The sequence below is a fragment of the Macrosteles quadrilineatus genome, unplaced genomic scaffold, assembly GCF_028750875.1.
Source record: "Macrosteles quadrilineatus isolate MER2022 unplaced genomic scaffold, UCM_ALF_1.0 Scaffold_13__1_contigs__length_4303367, whole genome shotgun sequence".
Taxonomy (NCBI): Eukaryota; Metazoa; Arthropoda; class Insecta; order Hemiptera; family Cicadellidae; genus Macrosteles; species Macrosteles quadrilineatus.
The window spans coordinates 886489-908136 of record NW_026542606.1 but is presented as its reverse complement, the minus strand read 5'-3'; the positions used below and the strand labels follow the sequence as shown (position 1 = coordinate 908136).

At 35.7% G+C, this 21648-nt stretch overlaps 1 protein-coding gene across 1 annotated transcript in view; it reads right to left on the bottom strand.

Moving 5' to 3' along the window:
* The window catches only part of LOC129004963 (uncharacterized), a 106819-nt gene that overhangs the window by 65533 nt on the left and 19638 nt on the right, over positions 1 to 21648 (bottom strand). The window contains exons 3-4 of the mRNA XM_054433691.1: positions 18755 to 18946; positions 4779 to 4949 (exon numbers count right to left, since the gene is read on the bottom strand). Of these exons, the coding sequence (XP_054289666.1) occupies positions 4779 to 4949; positions 18755 to 18946 (363 nt within the window). The remainder of the gene's footprint in view (positions 1 to 4778; positions 4950 to 18754; positions 18947 to 21648) is intronic.

Genomic DNA, 21648 nt, shown 5'->3' with positions numbered 1-21648 from the left:
TGTCTCAGTTGGCACCGGTTTCTTCTCTAAACTGCTCCGCTGTCCATTTGTACCAAATAGGAATTCGGGCTTTTGTGTTTCTTGACAACTTTTCGGGCTTTTGTGTTTCTTGACAACTTTTCAACGGTATTTTCTTGTTTAAATATTAAGATCATAGGAATGGTTTAAAAACGTTTAAAAGAAAGGTCTAGAAAGTTCAGAAATACCTTATTGAAATACCTTACTCTTGTTTACAATTTTCTTGTAAACAAAAAACCAGTCATGGCTACTTTAGTACCATAAGTCTAATGTTAAAAATTGGAAATTTTAAGTTAGTTTTAAATTGCATTAGCATTATCTAATTGAAATTTTTTTGTTTAAAAACCATCTCACTATTAGTCTAAGTAATTTAGTTAAGTTTAGCTGAAATGCGTTCAGCCGTTATTGAGTGATGTTTCTCTATTTGTTGCATTGAAGTTGATCCCAAAGAGCTTCGCTCGCTCCGCTCAATAAAATCCAATGTATGTTTGTATATTTGTATGTTTGTCCTTTATGGACTCCAAAACCGCTCGACAGATTGTAATGAAACTTTTAGGCATTATTAAGCATTATTCAAGGATGGTTTGTGTGAAGTTTGGTGCAGATCCGTCAATAGGGCTCCGCCCCAGTGGCTCTGGAGTTTCCCATGTCAACCTTATGAGTACTCATATTTAAATGGAATTAAAGAATCTTAACAGCTGGTGCAGCTAAACAATTTGATTCTGTGATGTTCAATAGCATTAAAAAGTTAAAAGGAGTTAATACCAACAGGGTGCAGCACTATATTTTTTTTAATTTATGAGAACAGCTAATTTGCAACCAAAAGGTGAATGAGCGTAGCGAACAAACTTCAACCTGGAGGCGAGTTAGCGTAGCGAACGAGCTAACCTGAAGGCAAGTGAGCGCAGCGAACGAGCTCCAACCTAAAGGTGAGTGAGCGTAGCGAACGAACTTCAACCAGGACGTGATTGAGCCATGCGAACGAGCTCATCTTGAAAATGAACGAGCATGTGACATAAAACCACAATAGGACAGGACGACGTCTGTCGGGCCAGCTAGTCTATATATATAAAATCCAATGTATGTTTGTATGTTTGTATATTTGTATGTTTGTAGGTTTGTATATTTGTATGTTTGTCCTTTATGGACTCCGAAACCGCTCGACAGATTGTAATGAAACTTTCAGGCATTATTAAGCATTATTCAAGGATGGTTTGTGTGAAGTTTGGTGCAGATCCGTCAAAAGGGCTCCGCCCCAGTGGCTCTGGAGTTTCCCATGTTAACCTTATGAGTACTCATATTTAAATGGAATTAAAGAATCTTAACAGCTGGTTCAACTAAACTATCTGATTCTGTGATGTTCAATAGCATTAAAAAGTTAATAGGTTTACCAACAGGGTGCAGCACTATATATATTTTTTATTTATGATAACAGCTAACTTGCAACCAAAAGGTGAGTGAGCGTAGCGAACGAACTTCAACCTGGAGGCGAGTTAGCGTAGCGAACGAGCTAACCTGAAGGCAAGTGAGCGCAGCGAACGAGCTCCAACCTAAAGGTGAGTGAGCGTAGCGAACAAACTTCAACAGCTAATTAGCAACCAAATGGTGAGTGAGCGTAGCGAACGAACTTTAACCAGGACATGATTGAGCCATGCGAACAAACTCATCTTGAAAATGAACGAGCATTTGACATAAATCCACACTAGGACAGGACGACGTCTGTCGGGCCAGCTAGTAATATATAAAATCCAATGTATGTTTGTTTTGTCCTTTATGGACTCCGAAACCACTCGACAGATTGTAATGAAACTTTCAGGCATTATTAAGCATTATTCAAGGATGGTTTGTGTGAAGTTTGGTGCAGATCCGTCAAAAGGGCTTCGCCCCAGTGGCTCTGGAGTTTCCCATGTTAACCTTATGAGTATTCATATTTAAATGGAATTAAAGAATCTTAACAGCTGGTTCAACTAAACAATTTGATTCTGTGATGTTCAATAGCATTAAAAAGTTAATAGCTTTACCAACAGGGTAGAGCACTATTATTTTTTAAAATTTATGACAACAGCTAAATTGCAGCCATAAGGTGAGTGAGCGTAGCGAACGAACTTCTACTGGAGGCGAGTTAGCGTAGCGAACAAGCTAAACCTGAAGGCAAGTGAGCACAGCGAACGAGCTCCATTGTTTATTAAAAAGCCCTTTGAATAAATGTTTGAAAGCAAAACTACTTTTTAAATTTTATATAAATTAGGTAATAAATAAATATGTTTTATTGTTATTAACACAATGTACAATAGATTGAATGTAATCTTAAGAAGTCTTATTCTAAAATCGCAGCAACGCGCGACGGGTACGCTAGTTAATAATAAACATGATTACACAGATATCAAAACTAAATTAGAGGTTTTATGACCCCATAAAGGAAGAGAAAGATTTCTGAACACTATCAAAGAATAAAAAAATTACAAGGCTACAAAAAAAAAACCACCCCCAGTATATCCTGAATGAAAAATCCTTATTTGAAGCTATTATAATGTACTAGTTAACCGCCCGTGCTCTGCCACGGGAATATTGTCAGCAATAAAAGAAATAATAATTAACAAATACTGTTTATCTTTGTATTTTATTTAGGGGTTGTTTAATTTTTACATGAAATAGAACTGATAGTTTGCCTGTATAAACTATTTTATGTTAATCAAACCGATATATTATTTTAACCAAATGAATGTTTTATATTAATTCGAGTTTCATTTGAAAAATAAATAGTATATGAACTGGGCAATGCTGATAACCTAATAAGCAGCTATTTATGATATTTAGATAATTTGTTCAAGTATATTCCTATATTCGTCGTTTTTTAACATTACATTTGTTGTATTGAATAAAGATAGTCACTTAGCCTACATGTAAATCACGCATCAGCAGTTGGTCACATTACACGAATCTTTGACCCATACTGTGAGTAAAAGCTGTGTTTACGTCGTATATATAACTTTGGCCATACTTTGTTCAATTTTAGAGGGTATTAATGGTCCAATTTGATGGAAAAGGAGTCGTGGATTTTAAAACTATGTAGACTACCACTACCAGAAAGATGTTGATTCAAGTGAGACTTAGAACTGGCCATTTCAAATGCAGATTTGTATTATATTTTACTCAAATAGTTGTTTGTCTCTTTTGACCCTTAATACTTTTTTTATAGTCGCTGTTGATAAGATTTTCCTTAAACTCAAAATGTTGATAAGGAGTTCATTTTACCTTCCCCTTGTGACAACATAAGAAAAAAATATTTGTGTCCCAGTTATTCTGTTCTGACTCAATCAAAATTCATTGATTTGCAGTACTGACAAATCCAATCTAACGACCCCAATTAAAAAAAAAATGGTATTTTTAGAAGGGACTTCCAGAGCACATTTAACACCATCACTGCTCTTTACCTTTTTAGTTCGATGGTTCTCTACATGTTTTTTTTTCGTTCGGTATGTCTCTTTACGCCCGGTTAATGATTACCTTTTCTTTTTCTTTTTGTACTTTTCACACCCTGGGGTTAATGATAAAGTTTTATAACGCTATAATGACCCGAGTCAACATTACCATTAAACATTAAGTCACATACTTCTTCGCCAGAACTGAATGGTAAGTCACAGTTTCTCAAGCAACTTCCCTGTGTACTTGAAAAAAAAATAACTGATATATTGTAGTTCCACGTATCCCAGCGTACTCGCCATCTCGAGAAGGTAAAGTTTGGTACCACTGAACGTCTAACACTGATCTGAGTAAGATTCGTCACCTACTATAAAATGTTTGTATGTTTCCCACTCATTAGCAATTATATGTACAACTTGCAAGCGGATTTCCCCATGATTATTCTGGTGGGCGTAGAGAATAAATTATATTGATCAAAACAATAAGTTTCCGTTCCCTACTATGGGTATTATTTCACATTCCATACTCAAACTTAAACTCAATTACCATTTTCCTTCAGATCACTTTGCAGGAAAACTAAAACATTTCAAAAATAAGTTAACAAATACACTTTCCTTGATCAAAATCGTGTGTGTATAAACAGAAACTCCAAGTTTAATAATTGCATACTGAAAGTGAGGTTATAAAAATAATAACAAATGTCTGGCAAACATTAAAACAGCTGACAAATAATTTATAAACTGTGTATTTTATTCTTCAATAAGAATTGTATTGACTCGACCTTTAAAGGGCTGTAGGTCGTAACCCTTAGAAAAAACGTAAATTCTAAGTAAGTTCGGCAAATCTACACACTATCCCCTTTAATTTGAGACATAAATCTTGTAGATCGGTCCAGCAGTAATTACTGAGAAAACAGTGTTACAACTGTGTATTAAATATATAGATGAGACCGTCTTGAACATAGACAAGATCTTATCAGCAGCTGATAACTCTAGGGGGAAGGTGGGGAGAGGAAGACATGGCTTCAGTCTAAACCTAAACCATGTACCCGCGGCCGTGTAGTAATGCCAGTTTGTATGGCCATGCATTTGATCATTTTTTTATGCCTTGGTGCTACAAGTTTTTAGAGAATCAAAACGACCTCCTTAGAGTGATATATTTTACGTCTAGCTTAACAATGATGCCATAGACGACAAAACCAGTCACCTTATAGACGACTTCATGATTACTTGGGCAATAATTAGGTAATTTAACCTCTTTTATATTATTTGAGAAGTAATCCGGAAGGCAGCACACAACTATAGTAAAAAAAAGTTGTAATTTTTTGTCCTACTTACATTTTCTTGAAGTTCATTCCATGCATTCCTGATGTGTTTGATGCATCTATATTTTTTTAACGTGTTACTCATAAGACTATGTTGAACTCCCTTTATGTTAACAAATAAAATCCGTAGGAACACCAAGAAAATGATGATCATAAATGCCAAAATGAATGTTTCCATGCAGTACTGAAAAAGAGTTATTAAATCGCCATAGATTAGATAGTAGTAAAGTAATGTTGGATATTCCTGTCCATTATGTAATGAATTTTTAAGTTGAACCACAGAAAAAGTAATGAACATCTCACTGAGTAGCTTGTCAGAGATAGCTCCCTTTTACCATATGATTTAGGCTAGCAATTGTGTGTTATCCTCTGCTTTATACGCTTAGGCCAGCAGAGACACGCATCCACAACCAATAAAACACTTTTTGTATTTAGAACCTTGATTACTGGTACATTCGGTGGCGGCTAGTGTGTATGTTCACAGCTTCAGTGAAAGCCTTGCATAAATGATCAAACAATAAATTTTGTCAGCAAGTAGTGCAGATAACATCAACTTATTGATTTTTTTACAAAAAAATATGTCAACTATTTTTGAGATTGGGAATGAAGCTCTTATCTCCGGTGTCAAGCGGCATGGTGGGTTCTCACACGCAGTGTGAACCGCCCTACCAGGTAACGGGGAGCGGGGTGAGGGGAGAAGCCTGTTTGTAGTAAACGACAGAATCGCTAACATTTGTCGCTAGCGCACAGCCGAGTGCTGGCGTTATTTACCGAACACTTCTGATCGGAACAGTTCTATGAAAGGCAACTTCCCGCTTTTCTGTTGTGAAGAAGATGGACGAAAACGAACTACTAGCTACTGAAGTTGAAGCAAATGTAAAATCACTCAGAGACGTAGACCATTATGCCGTTCGGAAGGAAGTGACAACAAACGCTTTCACCAGCCAAAGACCCATAGATCCCAGCAGAAAGGAAGAACTGAAGACCTGCAACGAAATAAAGAAGAAGCTGGAAGAGAATAACTCAATCGTCATGAAAGCGGACAAAAGCAACGCCATCGTAGTGCTTGAAAAGGAAGAATATATAAAGAAGACTGAAGATTTCATCAAAGAAAATAACTTCAAAGAGCTGAAAAAGGATCCAACGCAGAAGTACCAAAAAGAGCTATCCGACGTCGTGAAGAGATGCACCAGAGTGGTTACCGAAGAATGTTGACAGAAGATGAACATCCTAAATTCCAAAGCACCCGTGATGAAAGGGATCCCGAAAATACACAAGAAGAATGTACCCATCAGACCCTTAGTTAACTTTAAATGTGCTCCTACCGACAATGTTTCAAAATTGTTAGCAAGTAAGCTCAGCAATGATTTAGAATTAGAATATATATACAATGTAAAGAATAGTTATGAATTTGTTGAACATGTAAAGAACATAGATATAGATTCAAATAGTAGTATAGTCTCATTTGATATCTCAAATCTGTACACCAACATACCTGTATCTAAAACTGTAGCTCTTGTTAAATGTAGGCTTTTGCAGAATAGTTTAGACAATGAATATGTCAATCAGATTGTAAAATTGCTTATGACTGTTTTGAAACAAAATTATTTTAGATTTAACAATAGATGTTACGAACAAACAGATGGTTTTAGCTATGGGAAGTCCAATTTTTCGGCAATTTTGTCAGAAATATTTTTACAGCATCAGGAAAAAGAAATGTTAACGAATTTAAGAAAGAATCATGATGTAAAACTGTATGTTAGATATGTAGACGACATTCTTGTTATTTTCAGACAAGCTCAGGAACAAGAGCACGAAACGATGATGCAGACACTTAACAGCCACCATTCGAACCTCACCTTTACCAACGAGTTTGAAGAAAACGAAAAGATCAACTTCCTGGACCCGACATTAGAGAGAAAAGACAGCAAGATCGAGTTTGACATCTACAGAAAACCTACGCAAACGGACACTACAATAAACAGCAAGTCTATCCATCCGACAATCCACAAGACCGCAGCCTTTAGATCCATGCTGTACCGAGCCTATAAGATCCCACTTAGCCAAGCCAATAGGAGGAAAGAACTGGACACCATTAAGAAGATCACTCAAGTTAATGGATTTCGAACCAAGACAATAGAGGACATCGCAAGAAAGACGAAAAGAAAACTCAATAGACAGAATACACTACACAGCAGAACAACTTTAGAAGAGATAAAAGAGGAAAACACCAGATATGTCACATTTAGCTACACGGGGACTACAACACAAAGGACTGCTAACAGATTCAAGAAATACGGAGTTTCGATAGCCTACAGGACTCAGAACACCATGAGTAAAATACTGCACCCAAAAATAGAAGATTGTAACAGATTCGACGCATCGGGCATCTATAAAATCAATTGTAACGATTGTGATAGCTTCTACATTGGACAGACTGTGAACTTCGTCAACCGCTTCAAAAACCACATATCTGCATGGAGAAACAACAAACCTGAAAGATCAAACGTCGCACAACACCTGTTACAAAATGGACACTCAATAGGAAAAATGGAGGATAATCTATGTATTTTAAAGAATTGTAAGAAGGGATATGTGATGAATGCTTGGGAAGAATTGTATATTTATAAGGAAAAATGTAAAAATAGAATTAAGTTGATTAATGAACAAGTAAATTTTGATTCCAGTTGTACTTATAAAAATGTATTGGCCGGTGTTTCCGGTAGCCAATAGGGTATAAGTAGGGACGCCATTCAAGATTCTTGTCATTCACCTATTGGGTCTGATGATGATTGGAGTGTCCAATCAAAATCGAACACCACTTACCATCTTTTTTGTATATTTACCGTCTTGTGAGTAACAGTATAAGCGTAAATATATCTTTTAAGTGTTATAAGACGTTTCTCTTATTTACTTTCCGTAATAAGTCAAGTAATAATAAATATATATTATAACCATCAAGTCTTTATTTCAATTGAGCTCTAAAACAAACATCAACCCTAAAAATGAGATTATTATAATTACAACGTGAGAGCCGACCACAGAACCGCTCTGGAGGCAGCGCAATCGCTAAGCAAGGTTCTCCGTTTTACTTTAAACGTCTGATACGTGAATTGAATAGTAATAACAATGAACTTCTCCCTTTTTACTCAAAACGACCACTAAATGAAAACCCCTTTAAACTCAAGACTCCCAAGTTTCTCCGACAGAACAAAACTGAACTCTACTCTTTGTCCCGAAACCAAGACTTTACCCTTAAAACTCTCCCTTCGGAGCTGACCCCAACAATATTAACAGGACCAGTACTCACCACCTCCCGTGGCTCCCCTCCTGGTCGACTGACCCCAGTCTATTGCCTATTTATCTGATCGCTCTGCTACTGAGTGCAAAGCCTGCAGTGTTTACCTAAACACCTCCAGTTTTTTTACTAGTTGGCAAGGTCTCTCACCTCCTATCTACAATAGTAAGTAACTCTAAAACCTCTAATTTACATTTGTAAAACCATCTCCCCCTTACACTGTTAAGTAGCCAGAACCATACGGCTGGATACAAGCTGTTAGTGCTAGTGCTGGTTAATTCTGATTTATGTTGAAGTATAGGTTATGTTCTAATATTCATATTTTTATTTGGAATTGTGGTGATGTTTTAAAATTTGAATAAAAGTGTTTAAAAATGAACAAGGTTAAATTCTTATTGCAAAATAACTTTTTTAACTCTAACTCTGGAAGACAAGTGTTCCATTAAATTAAATAATTAAAGTTGAGCTTCATTCCCAGTATTTTTACGAAGTAGGCCTAAGTATGTGTACCTAATTGCTCACCCTACAAAATAATACTAATATCTAAATATTTTAAGCTAAAATATGTCTAAACAAACTGTTATCACGTTTAGGGGCGGTTCACGAGCTCGGGACTTCATAGTCTGCGACCAGACGATGGTCCCGGACTATATAATAAGTGACGCCTAAAACTTGGGTTCACGAGACAGAGCGTAATGATGTGAAAGCCAAGCATATTTTTGGTCAAGGGCAAATCTAACGGCAGGGATTTGTAGTGAATTTTTGTTGAGAGGTTGGCAACAGCCTGGAAACAGAACTGAAGCTACTGCTCCAGGCCAACGCATAGGATGGTCCAAACAATAGGATGGTCATGAAATAAGGCTGAACCAAATCAATTATTTCTCGCAAATTTTACTGTCTCAAAGCTCGCCTATAATAATCTATTAAAGATTCATTGATTTGTAAACACAACAAGCCACGTTTGGACAAAATCAGATAAATTGAAGTCAATAACGAAAAAGATTTTTCTGTTTGCATCATTTTAATTCAAATTAGATATGCATGACATAAAATCCCTGGGTATTCATAACTGGATGAAGGCCTATCCTTATATATAATACGTGAAGGCGATTTCTACGAAACACTAAGTACACCTCCGTTAATAATGAACGTATTTTTACAAACGATGTGTCAAAATACTGATACTCCGTGTTTTTTACTGATTTTTCTGGTTTAATCTTAGAATTTTACGGAGTAATTTGTACCTACGGAAAGCGCAAGGATTTCTCAGTGCCAACATCGACTTCAAGCCTATAAACAGTAAGCTATTTAATAGTTATTCGGTATTTACTGTTTAATGATCCGGTCGCCGCCTCATCTACGTTCCGGTGCAAAGGTCAAGCCAGTGCCGTTGTCCGACTTGCGCGCTGATAAGAAGCTCGAGCGGTCGTTATCTGCTCCGTCCACGCCAACAGAGACTCTTACGTCTACGATGCCTAAGACGGACGTCATCGACACCGCTTACATCCAAACCTGTGTCACCGACTACCTCGCAGGGAGCAGTGTGCTCGACACCCTAGTTGCCAAGCTGGCCGACAAGATGAAGGAAGTGGTGGAGTCGGCAGTGCGAGCCGCCATGTCAGCCGCCAATGAAGAGCTGGTCAGTCTTCGCGGCGAGGTTGCCAAACTGTCGGACAGACTGCAGGGCGTGGAGGCGAGGCTGGAGGAGAGGACAGACGAGCTGGAGCAGTACCAGCGACGTAACAATATAAGGATATTCGGCGTCGAGGAGACTGCGAAAGAAGACATCTGCAGACATCTGCGACACAACATCTGCAGAGATAAGCTGGGCGTGGAGCTAACCGAGGCCGCCGTGTGCAGACCGCACAGAGTCGGGAAGGAGCCTGGGCTAGCACCTGACGGAAGAAGACGACAGCGTCCTATCATCGTCCGCTTCACGAGCTTCGGGAACGTCGGCGAGTGTTTGAAGAAGAAACTTAAGGGAACTGGGATCACCATTAAGGAGGACCTGACAGCTCGCCGAGTAGAGGTGCTGAAGAAAGCGGCGACAATCCATGGGGAGGGAAACGCATGGACCACAGACGGCAGGGTGCTGTGGGTGGACCAGGCTGGCAAGAAGGGCGTCGCTACCCGGCTGGGGGATGTGTCACCTGCGTGCGGAGCAACCGATTCACCCAATCACAAGTAAAATATCATAAACATTATTTGAGATATATTATTTGTTAACATTTATTCAAGTATTCGTCTGTTTCAGTTTTCATGATATTTGGTTAAGTATTTATAAATGCTCATGTACCGGTATGTAATTTTTTTGGTATTTTAAATCTAATGTTTTATTTATGGTCATCCATAAACGCATTATTATTATAATTATTTACTATTGATACTAAATGAGTACCTATTTATTATTTCAATTTTATTTTATTACTATCGATAAATGCTATGTAAAATACTATATATTGAAAGCTAGGAAATACATTTTAAGGTATTTATGTTAATTAATTTGTATTTATTTATTTCATTGTAATAAATTAATCAAGAAAATAATCAGTGAATGCTCATATGAATAATATTTTATTTATTTTATCGTGGTGCTATTTTAATTTGATATTTTATTTGCTGTAATTAATATTAATTTTGTTTGCTAACAACTCAATTACATTGTTATCATAATTTATTTTTTATTGTTGCTTAATGAGTATTTATTATTACTAGTGTACATGTTGCTCGAATTCGAGCAATTACAAAGTATTACAGGAGTTATTTCAGATTGAATAACAGTCATATTTACAATGAATTTAAAAGAGTCAACTCAAATATTACCGTTGTGTAACTCAGACCCTGTTTATCTTCGTTATTGATAAACCTAAAGCATTCCGGACGGTTCTCTCCTTCTCAAAATGCCTCGCTGTACAAGCAACACAGGTCATTAATAGAGGGCCAATTGAGAACGAAAAGTCGTTTTGGGGTAGTGTAAGGGTGCATTTGTAACCAAATAGTTGAAGTTGTCCAGGTTCATGTTCAGACTGTTAAGCTGATGAGTTAAGCCTATTACGCGCCACTGTTCTGTAGCTGCGGTCGTTATCACGATTGCGCCTCCTGTCTATGTTTCGTTGTCGTTGCGTCGGAGACATTTAAAAGAAATAAACAACAAATAATAAACAAATTATAGCTACACAAAACGACGATAAATGCACAAATTTAAGTTACAATCATGCTAACACAATCCATCATAGCGACACAAAACAACGATAAATACACAAATTTAAGATACAACCATACTAACACGATCCGTCTTGGGGGTTATGTTTACACAAACTCAAATAGTAAATAAATGTACTCAATGTGTTTCATTGAATTGAAAAGTAAATAACAGCAATAAAATTATACAGCTGATCAAAATGTAAACAATTATGTTCTTCATAAGGAAAACATGGGAATTTTTAAAGCCACTGGGGCAGAGCCCAAGGGACTTTTTCAAAAATGTAAGGTCAGTTTGCAAATCTACGTGACACGCTCTTATTAGACCTTATTATTTTGAGTGATTCAGAGTTGTCAGTCCACCATAGCCAGCTTCCAGTCCCTGCAATTTCCCGACATGACCTCATTTATTGTGCCATTAGTATGAGAGCTCCCAAGTACAAACCCAAATTAATCTCTTACAGAAATTTTCAAAATTTTAATGAAGTAAATTTTTTGTCTTATGTAAATTTAACCCCTTGGCACTCCATACTCTCTCTGGAGTCAGTAGATGATATGGCCGATTCACTTAATGAAGCCATTTTGCAATTATATGACAAACACGCCCCAATTGTCAATCGTAGAGTTAGTAAAGGTCGCCCTGTCCCTTGGATTACTGATGAGATCATTGGCTTAATGGCTCCGCGGGATTCAGTCCATCGCAGAGCTAAAAGAACTAGGGACCAGGGGCTTATGGCCCAATATCGCCAGCTTAGAAATCAAGTAAAACAACGTTTACACAATTCTCGACTCCAATATTTTCATAGGTTGTTTTCTGAAGGAAAGCAATCATCTGCAGTTCGCTGGCGAAATTTAAAACGTCTTGGATTTGGAAAGCAAGTTGACTCTGTCCCATTATCAATGCCTTTAAATGATTTGAACAATTATTTCGTATCAGTCTCATCACATGAAAACAGTCAAATAGTTCAGAACCATTTAACTGAGTTAAAATAACGTCAATTGCCTAATACTATTCCCCAATTTAACTTTAAGCCAGTATTGCAGGTTGATGTTTTGAAGGCTATAAGACGGATAACGTCTGATGCCACTGGTTCTGACAGAATCCCAATTTCCTTAATTAAACGTATCTTGTTTGCTCTCCTCCCAACAATAACTTTCATATTCAACACCTCACTGAGATTAGGCATTTTCCCAGAAAATTGGAAGTCTGCGCTTGTCCGTCCCTTGAATAAGATCTCATCCCCATCGCTTCCGCAAGACTACAGACCAATAAGCATTCTTCCTGCTCTCTCTAAAGCCCTAGAAAGAGTTGTTCACTCCCAAGTGTCTGACTTTCTGTCATTTTATCAATATATACCCATAAACAAGTAAACTACAACAATTTTCATTTTCTCCATAAGAATAACATGGGAATTTTTAATTACACTATTTTTGAATTTTCTCCGTGACGGTTAGGCATACAACAGCGCTTCAATATACTAAATTATTTCTTTTTTTAAGCTCTACAAAACGGTTTAGAAAGAAATTGCAAAATTTTTTGTTTTTAGGTTCAAAAATGGGAAAAACCCATTTTACCCCATAAAACCCCCCATAAACCCCCGTTCCCATGGTCCGATTATGCTGGATCGCGAACTCGTTCGAATAAACGTAGGTTTACACGTTTGTACCAAATTTCATCAAAATCGGATCATTTTTGCTCGAGTTATCGCGCTAACGGACACATATATATATATATATATAAATATATATATGAATTTGAACGGATGGTGTTTTTGGCCTCTAGGGACCTCAAAATGAAAAATTAAATCGGTCTCGGGTCCAGGTCTTACCATGAGTACTACGGTAATAGCTTATTCCCTATATGGGAAATTCGGCTAAAAGGATCCCATTTATGTACAAGATGTTCGGACCAAGAACTGGGAACCAGCTATCATAGTAAAAGTTGGTGAAACTCCATGATCATACGTAGTGCAATATAAAAATGGAAAACAATTCAGAAGAAACTCATTTTTCATAAGAAAAAGAAAAATTGAATTTGTCAAAGGGGAAGATGTTTAGATATTTAATATTCTATGCTTTTAAAATAACATATGATTCTTCATGTTTATCTTACATCTGTTTACAAATAAGTTATTGTTATGTTTTTGAGAATAGAAACTTTTACTGTTACTAAAAAATGTCTCCTTTATTTAAAACTAATTAATAAAAACTAAACAGACTCTTTATAACAAATCTTTTGTAGTAACTGCATGCCGCCTTTGGAACTCTGTACCTTATCCCAATCCTTAGAAAGCCGATCCCGACTGACGGTGGCGCTGAAAGAATATTACCTTAACCGGATAGGGTGCAGCAGAGGGTGTATGTGTGTGTGATTGTGTGTTAGGGAAATACATTTATGTAATGTTGTTATACCTATTTGTTTATTTCAATCTTTATTGTTTTATTTTGTTAATGTTTATCAGTATTGTTAGTTTTTTAGAGGTTAACTGTAAGAAAGGACCGTGAGGTCCTAAGTTCGCCTCAATAAAGAAAGATTTTCATTTCATTTCAAAATAAAGTATTTTTTGTGTAGATGCCCCCTTTCACCAAATCCTGCAATAAAAGTCCTCGGGCTTTGCCCCACAGGCCATCAAAATTCCAATCTATTTCTCATGAAGAAAATATTTTGTTTACTTAAACAGATGAATAATTTGTATTAATTACAGCTGTTCATAGTAAATAAATGATACACTCAAGAACGTTCGTTTTCAGAGTGAGTTGGTTTTCAGTTTCAATAACTAACTGGAGTGGAGTGTTTGATTACATTATCTTGGTGTTCACTCTTTTACATCGAAATTTATATGACTTTTAGGGTTATTCCGTTTTTGCAATTTGCTCGAATTCGAGCAACAGGTGTACTAGTTTTCTATGAAAACCCGATAATTTAGGATGGTTAATGTAGCTACACACAAGTTTCAATTTGGTATTCCCCTTCATAAATAGCATTTATAAATGTGAAATTAAATTAAATGAAATACGTTTATTTATCCCAATTTCATTACAGAAGGATAATAAAACAGAGAGCAAGATTTAATAGTACAACTAACAGATGAATCTGCCATACTTATGGGATAGGCCTGAGTGAAAATTTAAAAACGTACGTTTTCATGTCCCTGGCCTTTTACTTTGTAGATACTGGATTTGTAGTTTATTATTATGTGTTTTAATATTGTTTGGGACGGGGGCAACATGTTACACACATTTATTTGGTTTTAAATAGGTTCTAGGTATTTTTTTCGTATTTTTAAAGTCTCGAAATTCACGACCATGACGTGTCCCTAGGGTACATTTTCCAACTTTCACGCTGTTTTTAGACTAATTATTCATGCCGAAATATATAAAGCTATATTTTTATGTCATCAATGGTTATTAAACTTACAAAAAAGGAGCATATTATAATTTTATTGTCATTGCAAACTGACTACCATGACAAAATAAGTCTGTCCCTCGATTTGGCGTCATGACCATTTGGGAAAAATTTTCAACTTTGGAGCACGACAGTGGCAAGCCTGGCGTCGATGGAGTCAGTTGGTTTTAGAGACTAGTTCGGGGTGTACGTCAGGATTGTAGTGCCGGTCGTTTCGAGTTGAAAGGAGGAATTACAAGATTAATAAAGGAAAGATTGTGTTTTTTGTAATTTTGGTGTGTCCATGACCGTACGTAGTCATTCGATGAAGTAGACATGGTGTTAATTTTTTTTTATAAGATATTTCAATTGCTAGATTAACCTAGAAGTCCACTTTGTATCCTCGAACATGAGGTGCAGGGCTACCGCCAGAACAGAGCCAAATAACACGTAATTTCACGACCAAAGTTTCACGACCATCGCGGGGTTTTTCACGACCAATCCAGCCTTATGGATTATAGTGTGTTTGGTCGTGACAATAACTTTAATATAATTGTAATTTGAACAGTTTAGTTCAATTGAAACACTTATTTTATTATAACTAACAGTATAATTGAAGGATTGTTTAGAAAGATTTAGATTATTTCAGAAAATTCACGACCGTACCGCTTGTCCCTGACCATCACGTTTATGATTTCTATCATAAAAATTTCAAAAATTAAAATATCGTCATATTTCAATGATTTATTCACAAAAGAAGCACACCTCTATACAAACATAACGATTTTTCGGGTCTCAGGTAAGTTTTTTCGGAGTTATACAAACTTAAAAAGATTTTATTGGCTTTTTCCAATTTTTTGAGTATTTTTATTTTTTTCTAGAAAGACCAAATATACCTACCAAAAGCTCAGTGACCTTTTTATTGTATAATGGTCATAAAAGTAAATTAGTTTATAGCAAAACATAGTTATAAAAATAATATTAACTATTTTTAATATTCATTTAAACGTCTGTTATGGTCGTGACAGGATTTTGTGTTTTTCCACTAAAGATGCTCTTTTTAAAAAAAAATACCAAAGATATTGCGTTACCATGGACATTTTATGAAACTTCAAATGTTAATGAAATAAAAATAATAATAAAAGTTTTGAAAAAAGGGGAAAAAAATTTATAAAGTGCTTTTCCTGAAAACGTACGTTTTTAAATTTTCACTCGCCTACATGTGCAGGTGCCTGTGCATAGGCCTGGTTGTTATCAGTCTACGTAATTTTAAGGGCAAAAAAACTGAATATGGGAAAGATTTTTTTCCTTAATTATTTGAAAGAAAACTTAAATGCGGATGTGAGAATGTCGGTGACGACAACCAAACAAAGCCAGTTCAATCAAAAGAAGACATTTAGAGGGTGAGGGGGTCGAAGGGTCAAGGATTTTTAGTCAGAATCAAGTATGGTTTGGTCTAATCAAAGTCTCGGCCTCTTCTTTGGTAATGGAGTGCAGTAAAACAAGAATATGACTTTTGAATTTCTGTAATGAGAGTAAACTGAAAACGTGTTGAATATCATATTTTTGAATTAAATTTCGATATAGGATCTGAGCAACATAAAAACAGTTGGTAGTTAGAACTGATTTATGTAGCTGAGGAACAGATATTCTAACATTGTGCGAGTATTTTGTGAAGTGCTGATATGTGACTGCTGTAAGAATCAAGTTGAGTTTTTGAGTGTGTGATTAAGAAGACACTGGATGAAAAGATGTCTGACCGGTAATATTTCCGTCTCACCACAGAATAGAGTGTCAGTGTACCTTCTATTTTTTCTAAAAGCAACTTTTTCAAAATTGATCTTTGGATTACATTCAAGGGTTCCAAGGTGGTGTGATAGCATGCTCCCCAGCAAATAATTCCAAATGATATCAAGGATTGCACATAAGGGAAATAAGCTCGCTTTACCTCATCCTCGTCTAAAATTTCACTCAATTGGTTAAAAGCATAGATATATTTACGAATCTTTTTCTTCAAGAAATCTACATGCTCTGTCCACTTCATTCGGTAGTCAAAATAAACACCCAAATATTTATAATAATCTACCCTTTCAATGTATTCACAATTACAAGATAAAATGTTATGGTTGCCACAGCAATGAATCTTCAAATTGTGTAGACTGTAATCAGTGCTGATTCTGTGTGATATGGGAAGAAATTTAGTCTTGGTTACATTAAGTTAGAGCACGTTTTGATCTAACCATTTCTTTAGAAGTAAGAGGTCATCAAGAGCTTTGGACCTGACATCCTCCCACAAACAACCCTTTATCAAAACTAATGTGTCGTCAGCAAATAAGAACAGTTCACCATTTAGGTTGAGTTTAGAAATGTTGTTTGTATAAATTAGAAAAAGTATAGGCCCCAGAGTACTTCCCTGAATAACCCCATACTCAATTGAATTTGCATCACTTCACACCACAGATGGAAATCACTTGATGTCCGTCAGATAAATAGTTTTTGAACCATGTGAGAGCAGTGCCTCTGACACCGATCTGTTCCAATTAATTTTGTTAGCAATAAATTTCTGTCAATTGAGTCGAATGTTTTTTTTTTACCTAAAAAATCAATGATGCTTATGATGTTTCCCATGGCAGAAAAACTGTTTCTGGTCAATTATTTATACACATTATTTTAACGTTACAATTATTTTACCGTTTGGATTGTAATTAAAAGAGGTTTATCAGTCAAACTATTTCTGTAATAAATCTTTGTTACGTGCATCATTTCAAGGGGTTCGTTAAATTTGTTAAACTCTAAGCGTTTTTTACCAATTTTTACATATTTTTTTAATATGGTGTTGTGGGTGATGAAATGAAATGAAATATTACTTTATTATCACAAAAACATTTTACAGATCCAGTGTTAGCTGGTGAAACAGGTGATATTGTCAGAGATCTTTAACACTACATAATAAAACTAAAATCCACATAGCTTAAACTAAATATATATTTACTTATCATTTAAATAATCGGAAATCTTATAATAATTTTTCTGTAAAAGGTATCGTTTGAAATCATTTTTAAATTTTGAAATACTGTTAATTTCTTTGAAATTAGTGGGTAGACTGTTGTAAAGCCTTAATCCCATATAATGAGATCTTTCATATAAACATAGGCGATGTCTTGGATATTGAAATGTTTTTGAGCGTGTAGGATACGGATGACTGATTTGTTTATCATTGTACATTTGATAATTAATTTTAAAATTCACCATAATTTTAAATATATAAAGTGAAGGCAAAGTTAATATCTCGTATTTAGCAAATAAAGCTCTGCATGAGGTTCTTTTAGGCATAAATGATAAAATCCTTATAAATTTCTTCTAAATTTTGAAAACTGCTTTAGATAAAATTGTTAAGAATTTAATGAGACCATATCTTACTATACTAAAACATCAGTTTTTAAAAATAATAAAAATAAAGGAGATAATGAGATAATCCCGGCATGATGTCATATTTAACTTGCCCCCTACCAGGTCTAAGTTGGAGCCGCCCAAACTTCATTGTTCCTCAGTCCGAGCTTCTCTCATTTTGGGCTCGGACTTGACTCGTTAATCCACCAAGTTTATCTTTGAAAGCCGGGACTATCTGTAATTTCACTTGTGAAACCAACTTTTATAACCAGGTTTTATCCCTGCACTAATTGTGTGGAGTCTATCAGTTTCGGCCGCTGCTTATAAAGTCTCAAGCTCAAGAACCCGATTGTTTAAGCCAAGGTGCAAATACCGGTTATGTCTGGATTCTGGGCTCGGACTACTATAAACCCGAGCTCGTGAACCGCCTCTAAATCTTCTATTGTTTAACCCTGTTGTCCCGGGGAGCTCCTAAGGAACCAGTTATGTATAAATTGTGAACAATTGGCTAGTCAAGTGAAGAGCCGCCATTGGGTACATTGATATCAAGACGTTGACATTCCAATTCTTTTATTACTAAGCTTCCTATTTTAGAATTTTGTTTCTAAGTCTTAGTGTATTATTTATAAACATTAGTTTACTCAGCAGATGTACGAGTATGTCTAGTAGATCAAGTAAAAGAAATATTTACTGTTTTAACAGTATTTGTACTTACGGAAACAATCCTGCATTTGTTCGGATTTATTGAAGTGATTATTCCATAAACTCCAACAATAACAATAAGAGCTGAAAGTATCAATATCACCCAAAGCCAAATTACAAATCCTGTTTCTTCAGTTACAATACTGATGTACTTCTTTGCTAAAAAGTGTGATAAAGCTAGAATCAGCAGGATCAACCCAAGGACCTGAAAGAATAAGGCATTTATTCAGTCATTCAGCACATTATAAGTTAGCAATAATAGGCATTGTCACAAGATCGCATCGAATAAACCAACATTTACAACACTTCTAACGGTCTAACAATAAGAAAATGTAATAAACACATATGACATGTAGGCCTACATAGAAAAAAACATTTACAATACCATGCATACACAACATTTAGTTAAATTACATAAGATCAGTCTCATGTGGGCAGGTATAAAAAACTTAACTAACATTATAAATACCCCCGCCGCAGCAAACCTGCAGACTAAGTGAATTTCCATTTGCCTGATTGGATTTACAAGAAAATGTCTCCTTAAAAATATCACATTTTATTCCTTATTTTAATATAATTAGTTTAACGAGCACTTAGGTTTGCTGCAACAGGGGGGGGGGGGGTATTTTTGTTGTAAAATCTTAATAGTTTAGTAAGAAATGAATGTATTTTCCAAATTCGAACAAAATTTGTTCATAAACAAGCAAACTACAACAGTTGACTATTTTCCATAAGAATAACATTAGAATTTTAAATTTAAAATTTTTTTGAATTTTCTCCGCAACCATTAGGCGCATAACAACGCTTCAATATACTAAATTATTTGTTTTTTTAAGCTCTACAGAATGGTTTGGAAAGAAATTTTGACATTTTGTGTTTTTAGGGTCAAAAATGGGAAAAACCTAATTTTACCCCATAAAACCCCCCATAAACCCCTGTTCCCATAGTTCGTTCATGCTGATTCGCAAACTCGTTCAAATAAATGTAGGTTTACACGTTTGTACCAAATTCCATCAAAATCGGATCATTTAACGGACACATATATATATATATATATGTATATATGAATTTGAACGAATGTGTTTTTGGCCTCTAGGGACCTCAAAACGAAAAAGTAAATCGGTCCCGGGTCCAGGTCTTACCATGAGTACTACGGTAATAGCTTATTCCCTATATGGGAAATTCGCTAATATTCCCTATATGGTAAATTCGCTAAAAGAGTTGTTTAAAAGCCATTTAGGGAGCTATTTACTAAAAACAGTTACAGACATGTTTAGGCAGACATTTGGCAGCTTGTTGAACATATTTAATCCTAGGTAATTCATAGTTTTTGGGAGTCTACATCCAGCTTATTTTCATTACGAGTGTTGTGGTTATCTATATATATATAAAATCCAATGTATGTTTGTATGTTTGTCCTTTATGGACTCCGAAACCGCTCGACAGATTGTAATAAAACTTTCAGGCATTATTTATTATTATTCAAGGATGGTTTGTGTGAAGTTTGGTGCAGATCCGTCAAAAGGGCTCCGCCCCAGTGGCTCTGGAGTTTCCCATGTTAACCTTATGAGTACTCATTAAAGAATCTTAACAGCTGGTTCAACTAAAAAATTTGATTCTGTGATGTTCAATAGCATTAACAAGTTAATAGGTTTACCAAAAGGGTGCAGCACTATCATTTTTTTTAATTTACGACAACAGCTAATTTGCAACCAAAAAGGTGAGTGAGCGTAGCGAACGAACTTCAACCTGGAGGCGAGTTAGCGTTGCGAACGAGCTAACTGAAGGCAAGTGAGCGCAGCGAACGAGCTCCAACCTAAAGGTGAGTAAGCGTGGAAAACGAATTTTGACCAGGGCGTGATTGAGCCATGCGAACGAGCTCATCTTGAAAATGAACAAGCATTGACATAAAACCATATTAGGACAGGAACCTGATGGCAAGTGAGCGCAGCGAACGAGCTCAAACCTAAAGGTGAGTAAGCGTGGCAAACGAATTTTGACCAGGGTGTGATTGAGCCATGCGAACGAGCTCATCTTGAAAATGAACAAGCATTGACATAAAACCATATTAGGACAGGACGACGTCTGTCGGGCCAGCTAGTGTGTGTATAAAACTTCTAGGGTGGTAATCACTTAAATTCATTTTGACATGGAGTAATACTTCTAATATACCAAGGTTGACAATGGTAAGGATTCCAGTTTGGATGAAAAGTGGTTTACAATGCTCCAGACTATAGGAATTAGTAAGTATTCTAAGAGCTTTCTTCTGTATGATTAATATATTATCCATGCGAACTCCATTTCCCCAAACAATCAGACCATATCTCAGAATGCTTTCAAAGAAAGCAAAATAAGCCATTCTCAAAAAATCTTCTGTTACATGATTCTTAATATTCACTAAAAGAAATATGACTCTAGATAAATTTTTACAAACATAAATCAATATTGGTTTTCATGGTTCTATATTTTCATTCAAAAATTATAATTATCAATATTGCCAGTATCTTTTTACTTTCTCCCTCTGTACATAGTAAATGGAAAAGTATTTGTTTTCGTCAAAACTTTTTGAGTTTGAGTTTTGGGTGGAATAATCCATTTTGGGCCCTCCTGAACCCAAAAAAGGTAGTTTTCGAAAGGATGTGTGTGTGTGTGTGTGTGTGTGGATGTGTACAGAGCTACAGTCCACACCTGTGGTCTGATTTTGATTAAAATTGGTATTTGGGTACTAATTCATGGTATCTCCAAGAGTGTTTTTTCATTTTTCAATATTTTGATTTTTAATGACGATTTTCCAATGAAAACCTACAAAATTAAAGAATAATCAAGTTTATACAAAAACGGCCTGAACGGTTTATATTCAAATGTAGTATGTTATGGTCCTATTAACTTTTATAAAATTGTGCAACC